Genomic DNA, 22,272 nt, shown 5'->3' on the forward strand with positions numbered 1-22,272 from the left:
ATACTGAAAATTCTAGGTCAGTATGGTCTACATAGTAAGATACTGATTCAAAGGAAAAGAGAGAGAGATAGTGAGAGAGAGAGAGAGAGAGAGAGAGAGATGAAAACAAGGAAAGGAGGTGTGTGAAAGGAGAAGTCCGTAACAATAAGTCTTTTTGCCAAGCTGCCGGAGCCCTGCAGCCATGTGGGCCCCCAAATAATACACAGAGACTTATATTACTTACAATGCTGCGGGCCAATTGACTAGGATTTCTATATGCTAGCTCAGTCTTAATTATCATAAATCTATATATTTTATAAGACTTATCTTATCGAGGATGACTTCCTCTGGCGTCCTCTTCCTGGGATCACATGGTGGCTTGCATCCCTCAGCTCTAGAGTAGTTCACATCTTACACTATTTAGTCAAGAAAAAAGATAAATTTCATTTTGAATTCCAGTTCAAAGTTTTCATGACAGAACTGTGTTGGGAATATTATATAGACAGTCACTTTGGTATTACTAGCCTGGGAAGGAGTAGGAGTGGCCATTTGAAAGCATGACAGTCCTAAGTAGACATACAGGTGGAGAAATTAGTCCCACCAGAAGGAGGGAAAGGAATGCTGGGAAGACGATGACATAAATACACATACTGATAAGTCACCTCATCCTCTTTGTGCTGTTTGACTCAGGAAAACATCTACCTTTTTCTTCAACTTAGACGCCTACCGTGTTGTGATACTCTTTTCTTCCTGATAATTTTCTTGATAATACCAATAATTATATCCCTGACACTTTCTTTGGCCCCTATTACTGATTGTTGGACTCCTTACATCATTTATGGTGTTTCTCACTCAATAGTTTTACATTCCAGCACCTTCAGGGATGATACATTCTGGAGTGAGAGCTTTATTCTGTTTTGAGTGCCCAGCTGTCATAGGTCATTGGCAAAGGATTGCTTTAAGCACTGTGTGGTCACAGCTGAATGGCCATCTTTCCCACAGTTTATTAGAAGTGCTATCAGCCTCACTTCAATTCTGTGCTACCTTTAACAGTCCCTTCTAGCCCCAGGGACAGAACTACTAGGACTTAGCTTTTCCTTTATTTGCCATATCTACTTGATATAAAAATCCATTATTTCTTCTTTCAGGCTACTTATCTTTTACTCTTAAAACCTTTAAAATATTTCTAGTACTAATATGTTGTTTCCTGTATAATCACCCTCAGCCATATCAGAAAAGCCTTGTTACACACAACACCACACACGTGCTACATGATGGCTTATGCATTTAAATATGTCTGTGTTCATTGTTTTATGCATCCACATCTAGAGTGTTCTCACTTCTCAGTTCATAGTCTTCCAAGTTCCACTTCCTCCTCTCTCTCCTAACATGGCATTCAGCCCATGTTAAGCAACTTTACCTTAATCCCTCATGAACTTCCTTACTCTCAAAGCTGTGGTTTTTCCATATGTTGTGATTTTCTCAGTGGCAGACCCGGGATCTCATTTTGTTTTATGTCTCTTCCTGTGTCTACATTGGAGTTCCTCATCAAACAAGTGGCTGGTTGTCCCTACTCCCAAAGAGGCTGCTGTAGGCATCAGGCTTTGAAAAAAATCACACATGTTTTAAACTCACCAAACAGCATGACTATAATTGTCAATGTAAATGAATAATATAGTCTCTGGAAAAGTACAATGCTCTGAGCCTTGGTTTTTTTTAATTATTGAAATGGGTGTAATGATACCCATCTCTGAGGTTTTGGGGCAGTTCAAATGAGGTAATGTGAAAGAATCTAGCATTGTGCCTAACATCTAGCATTCACTCATTGAACAGCTTCCTTCCTTCCTCTCACACGTATGCCATTAACCTCTTGAACTTTTCTTTGAAGTTTTGATGGAAAATTTTTCTGCTCCTAGCCCTTATGTTTTTCCCAGGATATTGGGAAGCTGGGAAAATTGAACAAGTGAGGAATATTTGGGGAACTTTCCAGAACATGAAGGAAATTGACATTTTATGGACTTGCAATGTTGAAGCTGTTATATATGTAAGCATAGAATGATACAACTTGGGTAGTAGGATAATTAAGCGGCTAAGCACAAGGCGATGGCTCCAAGTCTTAATACAAGGGTTAATTTGCTCTAAATTGTATATCATAGACTATAGATGGTTATATTTTGCTGGGGGTATACTAAAGTTCACTCATTAAGATAAACAACAATCTCAATATACTAGTTTACTGTTGCTCAAATAATTATGTAGTGACTTATATATGAAACCATAAAAGTGTAGCCTGAATTAAGAACACAAGAATAGAAAGGGGCCACAGAATCTTCTGTTTTGACTTTGATCAAGGAGTCCACTTTTTTTGCTGTCTGTTTCTACAGTACATAAACATTACATCACTTCCCCAATGATCCGGTTAATTCAGTTTGAGTATCTGGAGACCTAAAATCCTCTGCCGAGTCACTCTCTGGTACTTCATATTTTCACAGGAGGTTATTTTCTTTTTTCTCCCAGCCATTTTAAAATTCAAGCTCCAAGTGTAGGTAGGGATCCTAGAAACCACAGTGAGTCTATGCATGGTATTCTGTTAGAGAATCTCTTCCTTACCAATTTACCTAACTAAAACTACAGAAAAAAAAAAACAACAACAGCATTAGCATTATTTTGGTGACCTACACTGGAAAACTTTAAGGGGAGATGCCTGTGTAGCTTGAATAATAAAAACCCAGAGACAGACATGGGAGTCAAGCTGAAGGTGAGAGAAGCACAGCAGTCAGCCACTAGAAAGTTCTCACCTCGACCAATGCTCAGAAAAAGGAGCAATTCACTCAACCTCAGATTGTATCTGTAGCCTGCACTGCTCTCCACCAAGCCTCAGACTGTTTCTGAGACTGCACGGCGCTCCTTATATACTCTCTAGTGCTGGGGTTAAAGGCATGAGCTCTTTTAGACTGATTCACTCCTGTGTAGCCTGAGTGGCTTTGAACTCACAGAGAGCCATCTGCCTCTGTCTCCTGAGTCCTGGGATTAAAGGTGTGGGCCACCATTGCCCAGCTTCTCTAGATAACTAGTATGGCTGGCTTTGCATTCTGATTCCCAGGCAAGCTTTATTAAATCATAAGCAATATATCACCACATGCCTGCAATTTTGAGATGAAAATGTTCATTCAAATATTCTTTTTTCGAGACAGGGTTTCTCTGTGTAGCTTTGGAGCCTATCCTGGCACTCGCTCTGGAGACCAGGCTGGCCTCGAACTCACAGAGACCCACCTGCCTCTGCCTCCTGAGTGCTGCCATTCAAATATTCTTAAGGAGAACTTCCATAGTGATGTTACATTTTGAATGAAAGTTTGACTTTGAGATGTCCATTTGCTAGCTGCAGGAAAGCTTGTCATCTCAGCAAACCTATAAGGATTCGTTTTGATTTTCTGTAGGGAGAGATATTGAGGATTATTTAGCTAGAGAGTTGCTAGCTTGTTTTAATGCATTTCTATCATCAGGGTGCCTATTTTAAATAATATCTGTTTCTGAAAGTTTTATAGAAATCAAATCTGTATGAGTTAGAACTGATTTTGAATTCACCAGGTAGGACTATTTGTCAAAAAAAAATCCCATGGTGAGTTATTATAGAAAATGAAAACATTATTTTCAAAATTCCACCCTGCTGACAATACATTTTATTTCTATATATGTGAACACGTGACTAACAGTAGTTAAGCTATGTTTTTGGAATTGATATTTCCTTTTAAAATAATTGTACAATTTAAAAATGAGATATTACCTATCTTTATGCTTTTATAAGAGTGGGCCTGGATTCTTTTTAAAAGGTATGGTTTAAGATACTAATTGATTTTAGCAAATTTATTTTGACAGAGATTCTCAAGATAATGGTAACTTTGACTTTACAATCATAAAATAGAGCTTTGACCTATACAGAATTAGGGTAACTATTTTAAAAGATTTTCACAAGAATGATTTCATAGCCCTTCATGCACTTACGCTCTTATTGCCTGTGGTTTCAAGTCTTAAATCAATGTTTAATGTGATCTGGGTTTTTTGTTGTCGTTGTTGTTGTTTCTATTGTCAAATACACATTCCTTCCAGCCACTCACCATATTACTCTTAATTATTGATGTGCAATACCGAGGATATTCTTCTGCTTGTTCTAATTAAATCTATTAATCCATTAACTTTAATTCTGAGGCAGGCAGCCAGAGACCATTATTACAAAACAATTTTGTGGCAGACGCTCTTTTGTTTCAAGAGTGTTTATAAAATGTAGAAACAAAATGCCACCACTTCTAAGAAATTGCAAAATTTAGAAGTAAAATGTATATGTTTACCAATTACAAGTAATTTTTAGTAACTTCCAATAATATGCGGATTTATTTCCCATAATGCATTTTGTAACATAACAAAAAATAAATGCACTCCTTTGTAGAAGCATAATGGACCACAATGACTATAATGCCACAGCTGTTATCCAGTATGAAATTGAAAATGCTCACAGTGAAAGGTCTTAAAGTTTGTTTCCCCTAGAAATCCAGCTGATTTGATAACTATGACAAATCTATTTAGCACAATGCTAGCTTTGGGGAAAATGCTAAACCGGTATTGATTTGTTTAATCTACAAGTCAGATGTTTGTATTTGTTATGATGCAATGTTCTTTGTGATTTCTTGCAACATTCATGCTCAGTCCTGCTGAAGTGGCTCTGTTTCCCTGCAGGTGTTCACTGGGATCTTCACAGCCGAAATGGTCCTAAAAATCATTGCCATGGATCCCTATTACTATTTCCAAGAGGGCTGGAATATTTTTGATGGAATTATTGTTAGCCTGAGTTTAATGGAGCTTGGCCTGGCAAATGTGGAGGGGCTGTCCGTGCTTCGTTCCTTCAGACTGGTATCTTCCTCTTGTTCATATCCCATCTCTCACTAGCAGAGCATTTATTTTTAAATGTATGTTTTTATAATGATCATAGTTTGTAAAATAGCATTGCTAATTACACCAAGGTGATACCCTCAGAAAATGTACAAGTATGGCCTCTGAAGATAATTATAATCTATTTTCTAAGACTAATAAAGATGATTCACAATTCAATATGTAGAAGACATAACAAATGTGTATGTTGTTTCTAAATTGGTTTTATATTCTGGACTTGTTTTCACTCATGTCTGTAAGGTGAAGGAAGAAAAAGGAAAAAGAAGGATAGAAAGGCAAATGAAAATGTTAAGCCATAATTAATGCCGGGGTTTTTATCAAGCCCACCCTTTTTTTTTCAATTTTCTTTATTTCTTATTTGTTTGTTTAAATTTCATTTTACATTCCAACTACAGTTCTCCCTCCAACCCCTCCTCCTTTCCCCTCTCTCCTCCATCCCCCAGCCCATCCCACATCCACTCCTTCCAAAGGGTAAGGCCTTCCATGGGGAGTCAACAAAACCTGGCACATTAAGTTGAGGCAGGAACAAGCCCCTCCCCACTACATTAAGGCTGAGCATGGCATCCCACCTCAGACATACACTCTAAAGTATTTGGGAAGCCAAGAATAGTGGTACATATCTCGAACTCCAGGGCTTGGGAGGTGGAGGCAGAAGTACTAGTTCAGAATTACCCTCAGTTATATCATAATTTGGAGGCCATCCTGGGCTACGTGTGACTGTCTCCAAAACCAAGACAAAACAACAAAAAAATCAACACATACAAAAATGTTTGATGCATTTGGAATTTTAAAAATTGATATCATAGATCATTTTGAATTATAGCAAAAACATTTACTAAAACTATCCTTTTGTTGGAAATTAAGTAAATTTATATACATATACATTTCAAATTGAATAAAGCTCTTAAAAGTCAAATCAGCTTATTTCACATCTATTTTAAAATGAAAGAAATGTTATTCATATTTTCAACATCCCTTTTCAATTTCTGAGGTGACAGTTGATGCATTAACAGTGTCTGTCTGTAATTAAAGTAGTAATATTTTTCAACAGCATATCTTTCAATAAATCTGAGTTGAAAAAAATTGTAATTTATAAAGAAAATTGCACTTAAATGATATGTCTCGATTAATAATTCTAATATTAATCACTTTTGATTTGGATCTATGTCATAATTGACTCATAAAACAATAGTCTGGCTCCCAAATGTAGGAAATTTCATTTTATTTTATTACAGCTGCGAGTCTTCAAGTTGGCAAAATCCTGGCCCACACTGAATATGCTCATTAAGATCATTGGCAATTCGGTGGGCGCACTGGGAAACCTGACCCTGGTGTTGGCCATCATTGTCTTCATTTTTGCCGTGGTCGGCATGCAACTGTTTGGAAAGAGCTACAAGGAGTGTGTCTGCAAAATCAACGAGGATTGCACGCTCCCACGCTGGCACATGCATGACTTCTTCCACTCCTTCCTGATCGTGTTCCGAGTGTTGTGTGGAGAGTGGATAGAGACCATGTGGGACTGCATGGAGGTCGCCGGCCAGACCATGTGCCTTATTGTGTTCATGTTGGTCATGGTGATTGGGAACCTTGTGGTATGTATGTTCTGCAGATGTTCATGAATAAGAATGAGTTTGGGCTGTAGGTAATATGGTAGCTTAAGCAGTAAATTTTTCTATAATTTTATTTCCAGTGGCTGAAAATCAAATCGCCCTACAAGTGGTCACTGAAGGACCATCTTATTTAAATTCCCTGGGGTTGGAGCCCCTGTCTGGGAGAGTGGAATAAAACTGGCATGCTGTGGAGGATATGAGGCTGGGATCCGCATTTAATGCAGTTTGGGGGTTGTAAATACTACCTTTACTTTTTTTGTCAAAAATTATATCTTCTTACTAAGACTGACTGTGTCTTGATATTATTTTGATATGATAATATCTTTAAACCCTACAAATACAACTATTTTATACTAAAATGGCTTTTTACATGCTCATAATTCACATTGTTTTAGTTAAAGTTGTGGGTTAGACACAAATTTTAATGAAACAAACAATTATACTTTAGCTGTGGGGTACAAATTACTGTCGGGTACAAAATATGTTCTTATCTGTATTTGCTTTATTATAAGAGAATAACTTGTAGTTTGAATAATTACACACACATACATACATACATGTATGTGTGTATGTACACACATGCATACACAGAGACAGAGACAACACAGAGAGAGATGATAGATGATAGACAGATAGATGATAAAGATAGATGATACAGAGCAAATTTAAAATACTTCAGACATTCCTTAGAATCTAGATGAGAATGAATAACGGTCTTTAGTTGTGTCTCCATTGCTGAGCCCACCTAGCTCTGAATATCTATGGTCATATAAATGGCCCCAGTTAACTACAGTGGATAAAAGTAATAGACTTGAATGCAAAAGAAAGATTTGAGGGGATAAAGGAGGTGGGTAGGTGTAGAAGTGGGGTAGAGGCTGAGAGTAGTCAGTGTATATTGCATGCATGCATGAAATTGTCCAAGAAAAGAATTATTGATTTTTAAAAGCTCTAACATAAAGCTATGCATTTCAATACTTAAATTCCTGAATCACATGCAGATATTGTAAGTGTCTATTTAGTCATGCTAGCCTTTCCCTTTGAAGGGTACATTTCAAATAATACTCAAAAGAATGATAGTGGAATACAATACTTTTCTCCTTAAATGGCAAATTAGAAAGCTCTAGGTTCTGAACAAAATATGATGTATAGCTAGGAAATCACCCGGGGATCCTTCTTTGCGTTTGTCCTCCTGCCCCATGAAGCAATTCGGTAATTACACTTGAAGCTAAAAATATCCCTGTACATAATTTCCTTTTAGAGCAGATATCCTGAGTTATCCCTGTACTATCCTCAGACCACAGGTACTCTCCACTGTGAGTCACAGTAAACTCAACAAAATCGAGGAGAGAAGGGATTTTCATTATACAGGTCTGGCTAACTCTTAGAATATTTTAGAATTTTCTCTACCTTCTATGCTATTTAGACAACTAATTTTTAAAGTATACTTGATGGGAAGTATGCACATTGCTATATCTGCTATTAGTTTGTAGCCACCAAACCAAACAAATCTGTTTCTGCTACATATTGTTTTTGTACAAATCAGTAGATTGTTAAATTTATTATGTGAACACATGAAACTAGGCATTCCATAGACAAACTAGTAAGAGGAAATAAAATAGTGAGATATGAAAAATACCTTTTTTTTTCTTGTGACAAGAACCACTGTGAATGGAATTTTGTCTTTTCACTGTCGAGTCTGGGTAGCAGTGATTGAAATCTTTATTTTTTTTTCCCTACTATTCTCAGTTGAGAAGGGTGCCCAAGTTAGCATTCTCCTGGTAGTTACTACAAAGAGACTTATCATGCCCTTCAAATGGTGTGTGATTTTAACGTGGAGCCTCATACACACAAAGCATTCAAAAGAATTTACTAAACCCACTGAAGCAAAGATCTGAACACCCTGTCCACTTAACTATTGTTAGAGGTGTTGCAGTATTAACATGAAACTTCTATTCTTTTCTTCATTTAGGTTCTGAACCTCTTTCTGGCCTTACTGCTGAGTTCCTTTAGCTCAGACAACCTTGCTGCTACTGATGATGATAATGAAATGAACAACCTCCAGATCGCAGTGGGAAGGATGCAGAAGGGAATTGATTATGTGAGAAACAAGATACGGGAGTGCTTCCGAAAAGCCTTTTTTAGAAAGCCCAAAGTCATAGAAATCCACGAAGGCAACAAAATAGACAGCTGCATGTCCAACAACACGGGCATTGAAATAAGCAAAGAGCTTAATTATCTTAAAGATGGTAATGGAACCACCAGTGGTGTAGGTACTGGAAGCAGTGTTGAAAAATATGTAATCGATGAAAATGACTACATGTCATTCATAAACAACCCCAGTCTCACTGTGACCGTGCCCATTGCTGTGGGAGAGTCTGACTTTGAAAATTTAAATACAGAAGAGTTTAGCAGCGAGTCAGAACTAGAAGAAAGCAAAGAGGTAAGTGTGCTTTTCAGTCCAGGCTGCATTGTTTGCAGTATCCATACAGTATGGCTTTTCTGAATTGTTTTTTAGGTGCTTTATCAAAAGGTGTTAATGGATTGGGTGTGTAGCTCAGGGTAGGAAGTGTAACACTCATGAGGTCATGGAGGATCCAACTCCACTTATAAAAACAACTGAACATTGTATGGTAATGTTGGAACATCACGAGAAATTGGTAAATTCATATAATTATAGCTTTCCGCAGGAAATCACCATTTGAGCAATTAAAACGGTCATTTTCTTGATGGCTTGAAAGCCTGATTTAAAATGTAACCCTAAAAAAAGAGATACTATTTAACACATTTTGTCCTCCATTGGATATTCTTTTGAGAAAAATCAATGAACTATATTTTAATGGTGATCACACCATCATTGTGAACGTTTTATGTAGTCTCTATTCACTTTTGAGTGTTTCATTCACCATAGTAGAGTACATTATGTATGGAGGTACTTTGTTTGCTAGGAAGGAACAAACAGCACTGATTTTTTTCCCTGTTAAAGATGAGCAAACCGATGACATATTCTGCATTAGTTTGAAAATACTGAGGACTAATCCTTGAGGATAACAGTGGAACTACAGATGGAAAATTTACTCTCCTGTTCACAGTTATTAGGATGAAAATAAAGGAAATTTTTCTTATGCTCTATGATTTGAACTCTAATGACAAGAGCTTAGTTAGTGGCATTAGTTCAATTAAAATATTTTACTATTATTTATTCATGGCCCTTGGACTTAACAGCTGGAAGTTAATCTAGCACAGATGGAGTTATAAGAAATATGTTTTAGCTTGAGGGTATAACATCCACACCATAGGAATCGGAGCAATGATGTTTGATTTTGTGAATTCTCTTGGAATTTTTGAAAGCCAAATGCACCAAGATAATTTGGTCTAAATTCATTATAGGAAGTTTATTGAAGCATTACAACTCATAGTATCCCCATTCTTTTTCATATTTTAGAATATTTCTTAAAAACTAAGAACCACAAACAAAATGAGGTAAGAAAGTTCATTTTCAGAGCTGCACTCAGAGCATGTGTAGCACATTGAATTTACATTGCTCATCCTAGTAAACTAAAAATAAGTTCTAGCTTTATTTCCCATCGCCTGGCATAGATTGATTTAAGAAAAAAACACTAAATATCCTGTAGGCATTCACTGACCACTTTGTCCAGTTTGGTAAAAGACAGGCTCTATCACAGGTTCTCAACAAACTCACAAAGACCTTACAGGCCTGCAATAAATTCTTAGGTGTTAAAGAATTAGAAGGGCTACCAAATAAGAGAAGATTGAAATAGGCCTCCTATTTGGTCACATCATGAAAAGTAAAAAGACATTATTCTACAAAGGGAGAGCCAGGACTGATAATGAGCTACTACTAACAAGGTGGGTAGAGAGTGGGAGACAGTGCAAGGGGTGTGTTTGGAAGCTTCAGATTGCAGCATTTCAGAGCTCAGAGCTGGCTGCATGTGCATGGTCAGGAAGGAGTGTTCTGAGACAGAGAAGCAATTAGAAAGGAGTGCCTCAGGAACACTTGATATTAAAGTTCTAAGCAGGTTAGACTGAGAGATAATGGATATTATCTTGCACATTGTTATAGCAATGGGATGATGAAATTCTGGGCTAAATAATAGGGAACTGAGAATAATTGGCAATTTGACAGACTGAAAATCTAAGGAATCTGAAAAGCGGTGATTCTGCTGTCTGAAAGGGTCTTTTGAGAAAGGTTAGAAGGTTTGTGTGCAAAGAGTTCAATTCGGAATTTAAGTTTTGCACTTCACACTCATGGATTCTGCTCACTGGGTTTCAGTCAACCTCTAATCAAAAACATCACAGAAAAATGTGTCTACTGAATAGACAATTAGTATTTTCCTATTCTTCCCTGATATGAGAGTACTGTGGAGGTTATAGGTATGTTCTTCAAATGCCAGGCTAGTTTAAATGCAGGGCGTGTATATCCCATTGGTTGGGGTTTTTCTAGAGTCCTGACCTGATCCCCTGTGATTGACAAGGGATGCTTGGGTTGAAAGTAACATTGTTGGTCAGAGGTCAGAGTGAGAGGTCAGAGTGAAAAGTAGATCAGATAATGCAAACCTTTAAATTATTTGGTTCCCTGAAAATAAGAGAGGTCAAAGAAATAATTATAAGCCCAAAATAGAACACAGCTAAGGACACAATTGCCCAACTAGCCTAAGGTCAAGAAAAGACAGCAAAGTCAAAGAAAGAAACTCCTTTTGCCTTAATAGCAGAGACTGATGACAGTGGCATTATGAAGAACAAATATTTCTATTTGCTTCTACTAAAGAGCTGGTTTCAATATATTGCAAAACCTCCAAAAGTTCCACAGATACTTCTTTTTTAGTGGCTTAAACATCATAACCTCAGAATATTAAGATGTAATTCCTCATCATCAATTCCTGGAAAATATTTGTTTCCTAAACAAAAATTTGTTATTGGATAATTTCTATAATCCTATACTCTTAAACCTAATTTTGAGTGCATGGAATCTAATTACAGAAATTAGTGAATTTTTTTAAATCTATAAATGTTAGTGGGAAATCAAAGTAAACATAAGCTTACATATATTTTTGTACTTGGTTAAATTTTGAAATGACCCTACAAAGTAATATTAAATATTGCTTACCCTGTGAGGCTGGTGAGAAGACTTAGAGATTAAAAGCACTTGCTGTTCTTGCAGGGGACCTAGGTTTGTATCCCAGCACCCATGTTATAGGTAACTCCTGTCTGTAACTCCAGTCCAGGGGAATCTGACAATCTTCAGGACTCCAAAGTCACTATGCACACATGGTACATATCCATAAGTGCGGGAGACACACTCACATACAGAATATGAAGTAAAGAAAATATATTGTTGTGAAGATGGGTCCGTAGCGGGGTGAGGGAGGATCTGGGAGGAGCTGGAGGAGAAGAAAGAATAGGCTGAAAATTCATTGTTCTCTTTTCTCCGTAAGTAAAAACATTATTATGCATGTTGTTTAAACTCAAGTTCTGTTTAACAAACAACGAAGTTTACATTTATTCAACAATAATTTTTATATGGATGAAACTTACCCAAAAGCAATAGGAAAATCTTCATATATGCTACCTTACAACACATGAGATAGAACTTTAAAAAGATATAACAAAAACTGGTATACTCTTACACTGCAGGACAGATTTAGATAAATTCTGCCTAAGTATAACTTTGATCTACCTCACATATGCACACACCATGAACACACACACACACACACACACACACACACACACACACACACACACATTATTTTGATTCAATTTTGCTAGTTTCTTGACCACACCAGAAGGAAAACGAGTTTCACTTTGGAAAGCATATAATATCCTTGGCTTCCCTCACAGACTAAGCAATCATTAGGCTGAACACAACAGAATTTTATTACATTTATTCTTAAAAAAATAAAATTATTTCACAATTGCATGCATTTTCTTCTTTTACATTAGTAAGTAAACCTGCCAGCATAGATGGTTTGAAAACCCTTACTAATCAAGTCTTTTCACTCATTTCTGTAATAAAATATGACTGTTAACTGCAGCCAGAGATAAATAATGCCTGAAAGTGTTCAAAGGTATAGGTGTAAACTCTAATATTTTATGTATTACTGAATGTGTACTTCAGAAATGTGTTCATGATGTGTGTAGGTACATGCTACTTAGATAAACAGGCTGGTATAGAAACAAATCCAAAGCTTTGAATGAAAAAATAAAGGCATGGATTTCAAAATACTTATTTTTTTAAAACTCTTAAATTCTGCAAATAGTATGGCAGTCTCTACAGTCTTGATTTTTTTTTATGGTTTTAATGTTCTCATAATCATGATCTAATTTAGTGCTTAAAAGATTACTGACTTATCTTCCCAAAGGAAAGATTTAAAATAAATGCTCTTAATGATCATATTCTTAGCTGACTTCCAAATTCAGTCTAGCAATACTCTATTGTGACCTTCACTTCTGACCGTTCTTACTTCTCACAGGCGTTAGACCAAGCTGGAGCCGTCAAGAATGCCGCTCTGGTGTTTTTTAAGCAGCCAGAGGCTCGAGGCACCACTTTTACCCAGGTTACCAAAGCAAGTTGTGCTCACACAGTCACTTCCTAAACGGATTTTGACTGGCCTGCATGCTCCGCAGCTATATTCCTTCCCCTGCCGTGGCAAGGAAGTGTGAGGCTGGCCCAGCTGCTCTCTGCTGAAGCGTGTGACACTTCACGGCATGGTCAGGAGAGATGGGCAGTCGCAACGTCACAGTTAATTCTGCCAATGGGCTTTCCACGTTAGTCTTTTAGATTTTAAAAAGCAATAATTGCATGCCCTATAAGATTTATCACGGTATCAATTTTAAAGATACTAGAAATGCTTACAGTTCGATATAATCAAAGACTTAAGAGAGCATGCATATTTTTAATTTGTTTTTTTATTTCATTAAAATGGGACCACAACTTTTTTTTTTGTTATTGATGATTCAGCCCTTATATGTAAACTGTGCCACCAAAATAAGCCTCAAGGGGCTTTTTGTGTGTGTGATAGTACTGCCGTTTTCAAATCACTATATTCTGATCAATGGATAGCAGTTTCAACTGAACCAGTTCCTGTGCTCCAGGTGAAAGTTTGTGTTCCTGCTTTCAGAAAGACTCTGTGAAAACAATAGGACAGTAGTGAGATCTTGGTGAAGACAGATATTAGTCTGAACATGCATTTGGGCACCATATATCTTGGACTTTGAGTAGTTAGGGAATTTTTTTCAGTCAAGGGTCTGAAAACACACAGTGATCACCCTGAAGTGGACCAAAGGAAGAATCCACGCTTGAGCAGGAAATCCATATGGCACCTTGTCACTAAGTCGTTGTTCTAACACGCACTCATTCTCTTTGACTGGTATTTCCCTGTGTATATTAATATCTTCCTAAATGGTCAATCCTAGACTGAGTGTGCAAAATAAACAAATGGTACTTGGAGCATTTAGTGCTTCTGATGGTTGGTGGTAGTTTTATGAGGAGCAGGACCATCTCCTGAGATGATCTGTCTGTGGCTCTCTGGGATAGCTGAGTCTTTACTCTCCTGACTCAACTTTCTCCTATTGGCACCATTGCTTCTGGTCTCAGTCAAGGGGAGGCTCTTGGAGGAAACCTACCGAGAGGCCAAACATTGCTAAACATTGGCTTTCTGCAAGGCCAACAGCCTATTTCAAATTTAGAGCTGTCTGAAGTTTAATTTATACATGCATCCTTCTGTAGTTGATACTCACTCAATTGATACTCAGACGGTAAATACAATCCATTCAGAAATAAAATGTTTCATGCAAAGTGGAAAGTTGCTGGTGCTTTAGCAGAATAGAATGAAAGGTTGTTGAGAAGTTGTGGGTCTTGTGTTCATTGCAGGGACTCTTGTTTCTGAAGCTTTTGTGGCATTTCTAAAGAATAGGTGTTTGTCTGAGGTCCTGAGCCTTGGACCTATCAAAAAAAGCACTATGTTGTTTCCAGACATTGATGGACAATGGGAAAAAGATGGTAGCTTTCAATTTCTTGCCTGTGTCCTTCAAACAACCTCACAAGAGGCAGAGACGGGTGTGTGAATAGCCATTTTAACCCATCTCGACCTTTAGGAACTGTCTTGGTACAATTCTGCAGAGGAAATCCCAATTAAGCCTGGTTCTGATGGAAATGTTTGTCTCCCTTCTAGAGATAAGTGGTCTTTCTCTGCTGCTTTCTCAATGCCCTTTGACTCAGTCTTCACCCACCACACAATTGCTCTCCATTTTACATACCATGCTTTTACGATGGCTATTTTTACATAAAAGGAGCACTCGGGGTATTGTTTGTTTAACATATGTCAAGGAGAAACCAGATGGTAGCAGTTTATATTTTTTTAATCACTCAGTAAGTGGTTGAAGAGAGTTACTGGTTTTAGTCACTTCTTGCCTTGGACAAACATCCAACGGCCCCAGCGTATGTCTGCTTGTTGTTCATGTAAAGTGTTTTAAATCAGGATATGGATTTTCATATCCAAATTACCAGACCGAGGCTCTCAAAAGACTTTCTTTGTCTACCTGTATGATAAAAACCAAGATTTCTGAGAGTAATGGCTTGATTTTTGAGGCAATCTGTAATGGCTGAATCTTTCACTTTGTCTCTTGAACCATACAGCAGTTTGTAAGAGTCAAACGTTTGAGCGCTGATTGAAAATTAAAAGAAATGTGAGCGCATTTCAGTGGAAGTAGGCCAGTTGCTAACATTCTCTTCTATCTCTGAAAGTTCTATTCTATTATTTAATTGGATAAAATCTCAAGAGCGCTATTCTTCACATGGAGGAACTGCTCTATAAAAATCACATGATTTGGGGGGAATGTTCTCTTGGCCTATTTGGTTGCTAATTCTGTCATTCTTCTGTTGAGATAACCCATTCCTCTCAGTGAGTGGTAGCTGTAGTTAACCTTGAAAGTGTCATCATCAGGTACCATGTTTGAGAGCATGGTTCTTGGATCAGTGAGCAGCTTCCACAGCATTGCGCCAGGCTTCTGCTATAGCCAGGCATGTTTTCTGTGGCTGAGTTCGGCCTGGAGAATGTTGCATCTTAAAACCTGCTTCCCAGCGTGCATTCATAGAGCATAAGCCATCATCCCTCTGTAGATTCAGCAGTCTCTACAAGGGATGGGAGACTCTAACTTTTAAGGGCCATGAAATATTGGATGGGTTAAAGAGAAAATAGTACAAGAAAACAAGACTGAACTTGTACTATGTGGTTTTATATGGAAGTTTTCTGTTGTTATGCCTCTATTCCTAGATATGCTTATTTGTTTTAACTACTTCAGAACAAGTATTAACTCTGGCTATTTAGAGTATTTATGTAATTTTTTAATATGGTAAATTTCATTTCTGGTTTCTTTGCTTTTTTGATATCATTGTAGTATCACAACTCTGGCAATATAAAAGAAAGTAAGTTTTCCTTTGTATTTATCACCAGTCACTGCTTTTAAATGAATCATATATTTTTCAGTTAATCTGGTAGTCATTTTGGCATATTGATAAGAATTTTATCCTCTTCTAGAGTATGAATTCCATAGTGTTTGGTATGTAGATTATTTGTATTGTAATGATGTGTAGAATCAGTATCGATTGTTCTTACACCAATGTATAGAATATAAAATACTTAATTTTCTAGAATGTAAATTAGTGATTTTAAAGTGCAGATGTGAATTTCCTCATTTGTCCAGTGACTCAAGAATACCAGGTAGTATATTGGGCAGTTGATGTCAATCAGAACTCCAATTCATGGTTTCATTTACTAATGTAAGTAAAAATGCTACCTTTGAAGTTTTCATGTAGTTTACACAGATTTTCATGGAATAAAGTATTCACACTTTCCTATGACCAAATTCTAGCCTAAAGGGTTCAAACAGTGTTGTGGCCTTTCTCACCAATGACACCTCAGCATGACTAGTGCTCTGATGTGTGGAAGCTGACTCTGTGACAACCCTCACAGAGAAGTCTCCAAAAATAAAAGAAAGAAAGAAAAGAAAAAGAAAAAGAAAAAGAAAAAGAAAAAGAAAAAACTTCCGAGATAGACACTAGTACACCATCATTCTACTTTGGTTCTCGAAGGTCCTAAGGACTTGTAGGAAGCCCTCTGAACATTCTTTGGGAAGTTTCCTAGGCTGAAGCTTAAAAAGATTAACAACCAGAAAACATCTTGAATGAACATGAAGCAGTTTTCCATGAACTTAAGTTCTGCTCCTTAGACAAGAATGGAAAGAGGGCAAGTGTTTTTCCTCACCATTTTAAAGTCATGCTGAACCTCAGAGCACTAGGAGATAGAGGGGACTAATAGAACACTTTCCTCCCTACTCTAAGATTCAAGAGATTATCTCCAGGGCCAACTGGATATGGATATTATGATATCCAAGCTTGTTGATATAGCCATACATTTATCATCTCAAGGGAACACAAGAGCAAAATTACATCCAGAGGTTTACACTGGACAAACTAGACATCCAGGTTAGTAGCTAATATTACTTGAGCTATGAGGCACTATTTTAAATATTTATATTTAAGTACAAGATGCCAGCATAGCGTAGGTGAGATAATTTAATTGAAAATAAAACATAATGCCATTGGTAAAATGGAAGTAAAGGGTAAGTATATTTTCCAAAAGCTTTACATTGGAAAGCATATATACATGTATTTTGTATATGATGCTTATAATATTCTCCCCTCAAACTTCTTCATTGAAAGTCTGCTGATATTATAGAAAAACACATTGAAAATATGTTTCTAATAATGAAGTATTTATATTCAATAAAAAGCATTTTCTAATATAGACTTCATTCAAATCAAATGTATTCACATACTTATCAGCAAGCAATATGAATTATCTAACCATCATAATTCTTTCTATAACAGTAACATAAAATGCATTCATTTACTCACTCTACATGAAAGCAACATGAAGATTTAATATCTATTCCCATATTTGGTTATGCATTTGATCTTTTAATACATAATATATATGTGTGCTTGGTCTGTATGTGTAAGTACATGTATATGGGTGTTTGCTCTCTCTCTCTCTCTCTCTCTCTCTAAATACTCATGCACATGTATAAATGGGCATATTTGGCCAAAGGCAGTAGGTATAATGGGCTAAATGGACTGTAAAATTTGACTGAGGCAATCATGTAAGAAAGAATTCATGGAAGAGGTGGACCATGACCATGCTCAAAGGAAATTATTGAGCCTGGTTAACGAAGAGGACCTTTTGGTTATCAATCTCTGAAACCAAGAATACTTTGGTTTCTTATCAGTACTGTTTACCTGTTTATGCAGTGGTATAATTGTATTCACTCATCAAAAGCCGTTGCATTCACTCTATCAACCACAGGTAAAGCTGAGTTGCTTATATCAATTATCCAGTATTCCTTTGGTTACAACAGAAGTTGCTACAACTATTCCCAGTGGCGGCTTTCTTAGGTTTCTCTTTTTTTAAGAATAAAAATATTGTGGTTGAAATAAGCATAAACTCTCAGGAGTAGAAGTTCTGTCTCAGCTTTCCCACATTTCCAAAAGTAAAGGAATATAATGGCAAAAGTTCATATTCTGTAACAATCCTAAGAGCCATCGGCCCAAAATGATGAGGTAGCTCCACTCTTCAGCATGCTACTTACTGGGTGGGACTATATATTGAACTACATTTTGACTGAAGTCCATTTTCTTTATATACGTAGTTGGGTTTGGGTAGCATAGCCTGCACAATAACAACACAGAAAGCATCATCCTAACATTACTCTTCAACTTTAGTTCACATCTCAAAAATATTAAAATCATATTGGCATTTGGATTTAAGATAATCCATGAATTATGAGCCATATTTCTCCCCAAAGAACTTGTGTTTAGGGAGTCATTTAGGCCTTTTTAGAATAGCACATTAACTGTTTCCAAAGGCTAGAGCAGTGTGACCCAAACACTTAGCCACTGAAATTAATGGGGCCTTGAAACCATTAGCATCTCCGTGAGCTTGTCTTCCACCCTAAAAGCTTTACATCCCCTGAGCCTTGCTATATGTCATGTCTTTGCCTCAGTTTTCATAAAACATTGCACATCCGTGATGTCTTCCCACATGATCTCAGAAAATGCATTAGGTATTTATTCTGGCAACATTAAGGTGGCTATTCTTGCCATGTGTCAAGTCACAATGATTTATTTAAAGGGAAATTTTGAAGCCTGATCATACATCGCATTAAGAATGAGCTCCTAATAAAGATTGCAGACAATGTCATTTATGGAGAAATTTCCATTTCATTTAGAATTCTTTGGCAAGTGTTGAATTCATTTATGCAGTTGAAAAAAGAATGAGAGGGGGAGATCCATCATTTTCTGCTAGTAAAGTAAGGAGCAAATTATGTAAGCTAGGGAAAATATAGCTCAAAGCTGAGCCAGAGTGAATGTGATTGATGTTAACCTGTAGCCCTGCCTTGCTAAAATTACAGAAACATGGACAGTACTTAGAAGCAACTGACAGTGTTCTTTGCCCTCTGAAACTTTCCATCTAAAGAGGTGGGAGTTGTGATCTGGTTTGATGCATTTAGTTAAAACACTCATTAGTAGATGTGAGCATCCTCAACTTTATGAGACTCTTCTTGATGTGGCTGGAGTACTCATAGTTGTCTGAACATGGCATCTGTGCACAAGTGAAGATTCTAAAGCAAGTTGATTTGTCTTTCCACATCATCTACACTAACCACTGTCCTTTCTGTCTGAAGAGTAGACATCACTCTTGTCACTAGTGCATCATCATCAGTGGTGTCACCTTTAGTCACTGCCATTTCCCACATGTGACAGCATTTTCCAATCGCTTGATTAAAAAGGAGATTCACGTCTTTGACATGGCTTTGTTTCCAGAAATTAAATGCAACCAGCTCTTCTGAAGGAAGCACAGTTGATGTTGCTCCACCCCGAGAAGGTGAACAAGCTGAAATTGAACCTGAGGAAGACCTTAAACCAGAAGCTTGCTTTACTGAAGGTAAAGAAACTCTAACATGTTGAAATGCCCCATCCTTATGGAATCTGGATAGGCCTTATTTAAAAGAAACATGTAAAAGATATGGTGAGGCCATATTTATTTTCATTTTCCCTGTTTCCTCCAACAACTCTGTCTTAAATTGCCTCAGATCTTAAATTTCCAGACTAGACTACAGCAGAGATGTGTCTGGATAAATGAGAAAGTGTGCTGAGTGCATATGTTGTTTTTGTCGTTTGTTCTGTTTTGCTTTTGTTGTCCATATCCTCCAGAATGTAATAACATCTGAAATGTATGTCATTCTGCACTGTCATGACATTCACACAGCAATCCCTTCAAAATGTGCAGGGAATGGGGTAACTTTATTTATAGATGCTGCAAGATTACATCCCATTTCATCTAGTTTCATATTTGGTTAATTTCTGCTGTGTCTAGAGCTGTTTGGAGATGGTGCTGTTGTAGAATGTTTGCATGCTACCATGCCATTCTAATAGTGATCAGCTCATCTTGCACAGAAATCAATAAAGATTTATTGACTCATTGTGGTTGATTTCAATATGACAAGTAGTAGCTAAGAGAGGGCAATAGATTAGACAGAAATTGGAAATCATATGAAGTCCTAGGAGGCCAGAGGAGAATAGAGTGGAGTAAGAGACACAGACTTCAAAGTGAGTCATAGGTGTGACTACGAAATGCACTGAGGATAAATATAAATTAGCTTGAGAAAACTGACAGTGACTGAGAGCTGGGGAGACAGTGGGATTTTCTGCCCTTGAAAAGAAGGGAGTGAAAACCCAGCATCACATGAAATTATGAATAAACAAATTGCATATCTAAGTTTGCTTCAAAACCATTGTGATGAAAATGACTCTCTTTTCCTTAGTGGTCTCAAAGCACAGAAATTCTAACTTGCACTGAATTTTTTTTTATTCAGGTGAATGTACAGAAATTCCATAAATTCCAAATCTGTATGTTAAGTATGCCTCATTACATAAGAGAGTGTTGAAACAAAACTAGTCAATAAAATAGCTAGTTACCTATAAAATGATGAGCTAGAATTGGGGTGAGGAAGATGTAAAAAAATGTTACTTTTTCATATTAATGATCAAAGTATATTTTTATTAATTTATTATATTAATGTTTCCTTTTAGGGTGTATTAAAAAATTTCCCTTCTGCCAAGTAAGTACAGAAGAAGGCAAAGGGAAGATCTGGTGGAATCTGAGGAAGACCTGCTACAGCATTGTGGAACACAATTGGTTTGAGACATTCATTGTCTTCATGATTCTTCTCAGCAGTGGTGCTTTGGTAAGTGAATGTGGACTAGCAAGGACCAGGTTCAAGGGAAATAACTGATTCTCTGGAAATACTAAAAGTGCCCACTCAATTTTGGAATCCAAAGAATAGATACTTCTGTGCCATGCAAGGCTGGGAAGTCCCCACAAAATTTTGTTCAAAGCAAGTCAGAACCATGGATAGCAGGATTTTTCTTTGAATGCCAACTCATAAAAGATGACATGAAAATTTATATTTAATTATAAAAGCCTGGCCTGTAGCTTAGGCTTGTCCCACTAGCCCTTATGACTCAAATTAGCCCATATCTTTTAACCTACATTCTTTTATGTGGCTTGGTTACCTTTACTCTACATTCACCATCCTGCTTCCTCTCCATCTGCCTGATGACCTTCTTTTTTTCTTCCCAGAGCTCTCTGTCCAAAAGTCCCTGCTATACTCCTACCTAGCTATTGGCCACTTAGCTTTTTATTAGACCAATCACAGTGACACATCTTCACACATTGTAAAGGAATGTTTCACAATACCCATGAAATAATCAGAAGGAACTTCATATCTAGTGTTTTCTCACCAGGTATTTTTCTCAGTGACACATGATTTGTAGAGACATTCCCCTGGCTGTGCCAGCATCCCAGTCAAATGTCACATAGTCTGCACTCATGTCTGACTGTATTTATGGATTACCTGTGTGTCTTGCTTTCTTTAAGTTCAATAAACTTATTCTATGAAAATAAGCAATGGAATCACAGAAAATATTGTTGAAATTCTATCCAAGTCTGTCCCTTATAAACTGAATATCTTTAGATCATCTTCCATGAACTGAAACACGTCTTTTTGCTGTGACTGACATAGATACTTTTGATTGAGAAATAGAGATAAAAGCACATATGCAATCACTGAACACTCCTCTGACAGTAATCCCCAGCTAGCTTTGGCCTTTAACTTCTGCCTGATAGAAAATATTGGTGTGATCCTAGCAGATACTCCTTCAACTGTTGCTTGGTTCTCAATATTAGACTAAAAATATTTTAAGTATTTTGGGAAGGCAGGCCATTAAGTTAAATAAAGTTGTCTTGATTCACACAGGCCTTTGAAGACATATACATCGAGCAGAGAAAGACCATCAAGACCATGCTGGAGTATGCTGACAAGGTCTTCACTTACATCTTCATTCTGGAGATGCTTCTCAAGTGGGTGGCCTATGGGTTTCAAACCTATTTCACCAATGCCTGGTGCTGGCTAGACTTCTTGATTGTTGATGTGAGTACCAGAGATGATTTTTAAAAATGAGGTCCCATATTTCACATATTTCTGTGATGGAGACCTTGTTTCACTCATGCTGATGAAACTGTAGAGATTTAAAAGAAATAAAACTACAGTAAATTCCACAGTGAGGAGTAGCTCACATGCAAGAGTAGAGGAAGCATCC

The 22,272-nt window shown here is 37.1% G+C and overlaps 1 protein-coding gene across 9 annotated transcripts in view; it reads left to right on the plus strand.

Moving 5' to 3' along the window:
* Scn3a (sodium voltage-gated channel alpha subunit 3) overlaps positions 1 to 22,272 on the plus strand; it is a 108,317-nt gene that overhangs the window by 59,442 nt on the left and 26,603 nt on the right. For all 9 annotated transcript variants that reach the window (XM_027420282.2, XM_027420280.2, XM_027420284.2 and 6 more), the window contains 6 exons: positions 4,711 to 4,884; positions 6,159 to 6,515; positions 8,503 to 8,973; positions 19,435 to 19,555; positions 20,704 to 20,858; positions 21,930 to 22,103. In XM_027420282.2, the coding sequence (XP_027276083.1) occupies positions 4,711 to 4,884; positions 6,159 to 6,515; positions 8,503 to 8,973; positions 19,435 to 19,555; positions 20,704 to 20,858; positions 21,930 to 22,103 (1,452 nt within the window). The remainder of the gene's footprint in view (positions 1 to 4,710; positions 4,885 to 6,158; positions 6,516 to 8,502; positions 8,974 to 19,434; positions 19,556 to 20,703; positions 20,859 to 21,929; positions 22,104 to 22,272) is intronic.

Source organism: Cricetulus griseus, chromosome 6 (assembly GCF_003668045.3).
Source record: "Cricetulus griseus strain 17A/GY chromosome 6, alternate assembly CriGri-PICRH-1.0, whole genome shotgun sequence".
NCBI classification, from domain to species: domain Eukaryota; kingdom Metazoa; phylum Chordata; class Mammalia; order Rodentia; family Cricetidae; genus Cricetulus; species Cricetulus griseus.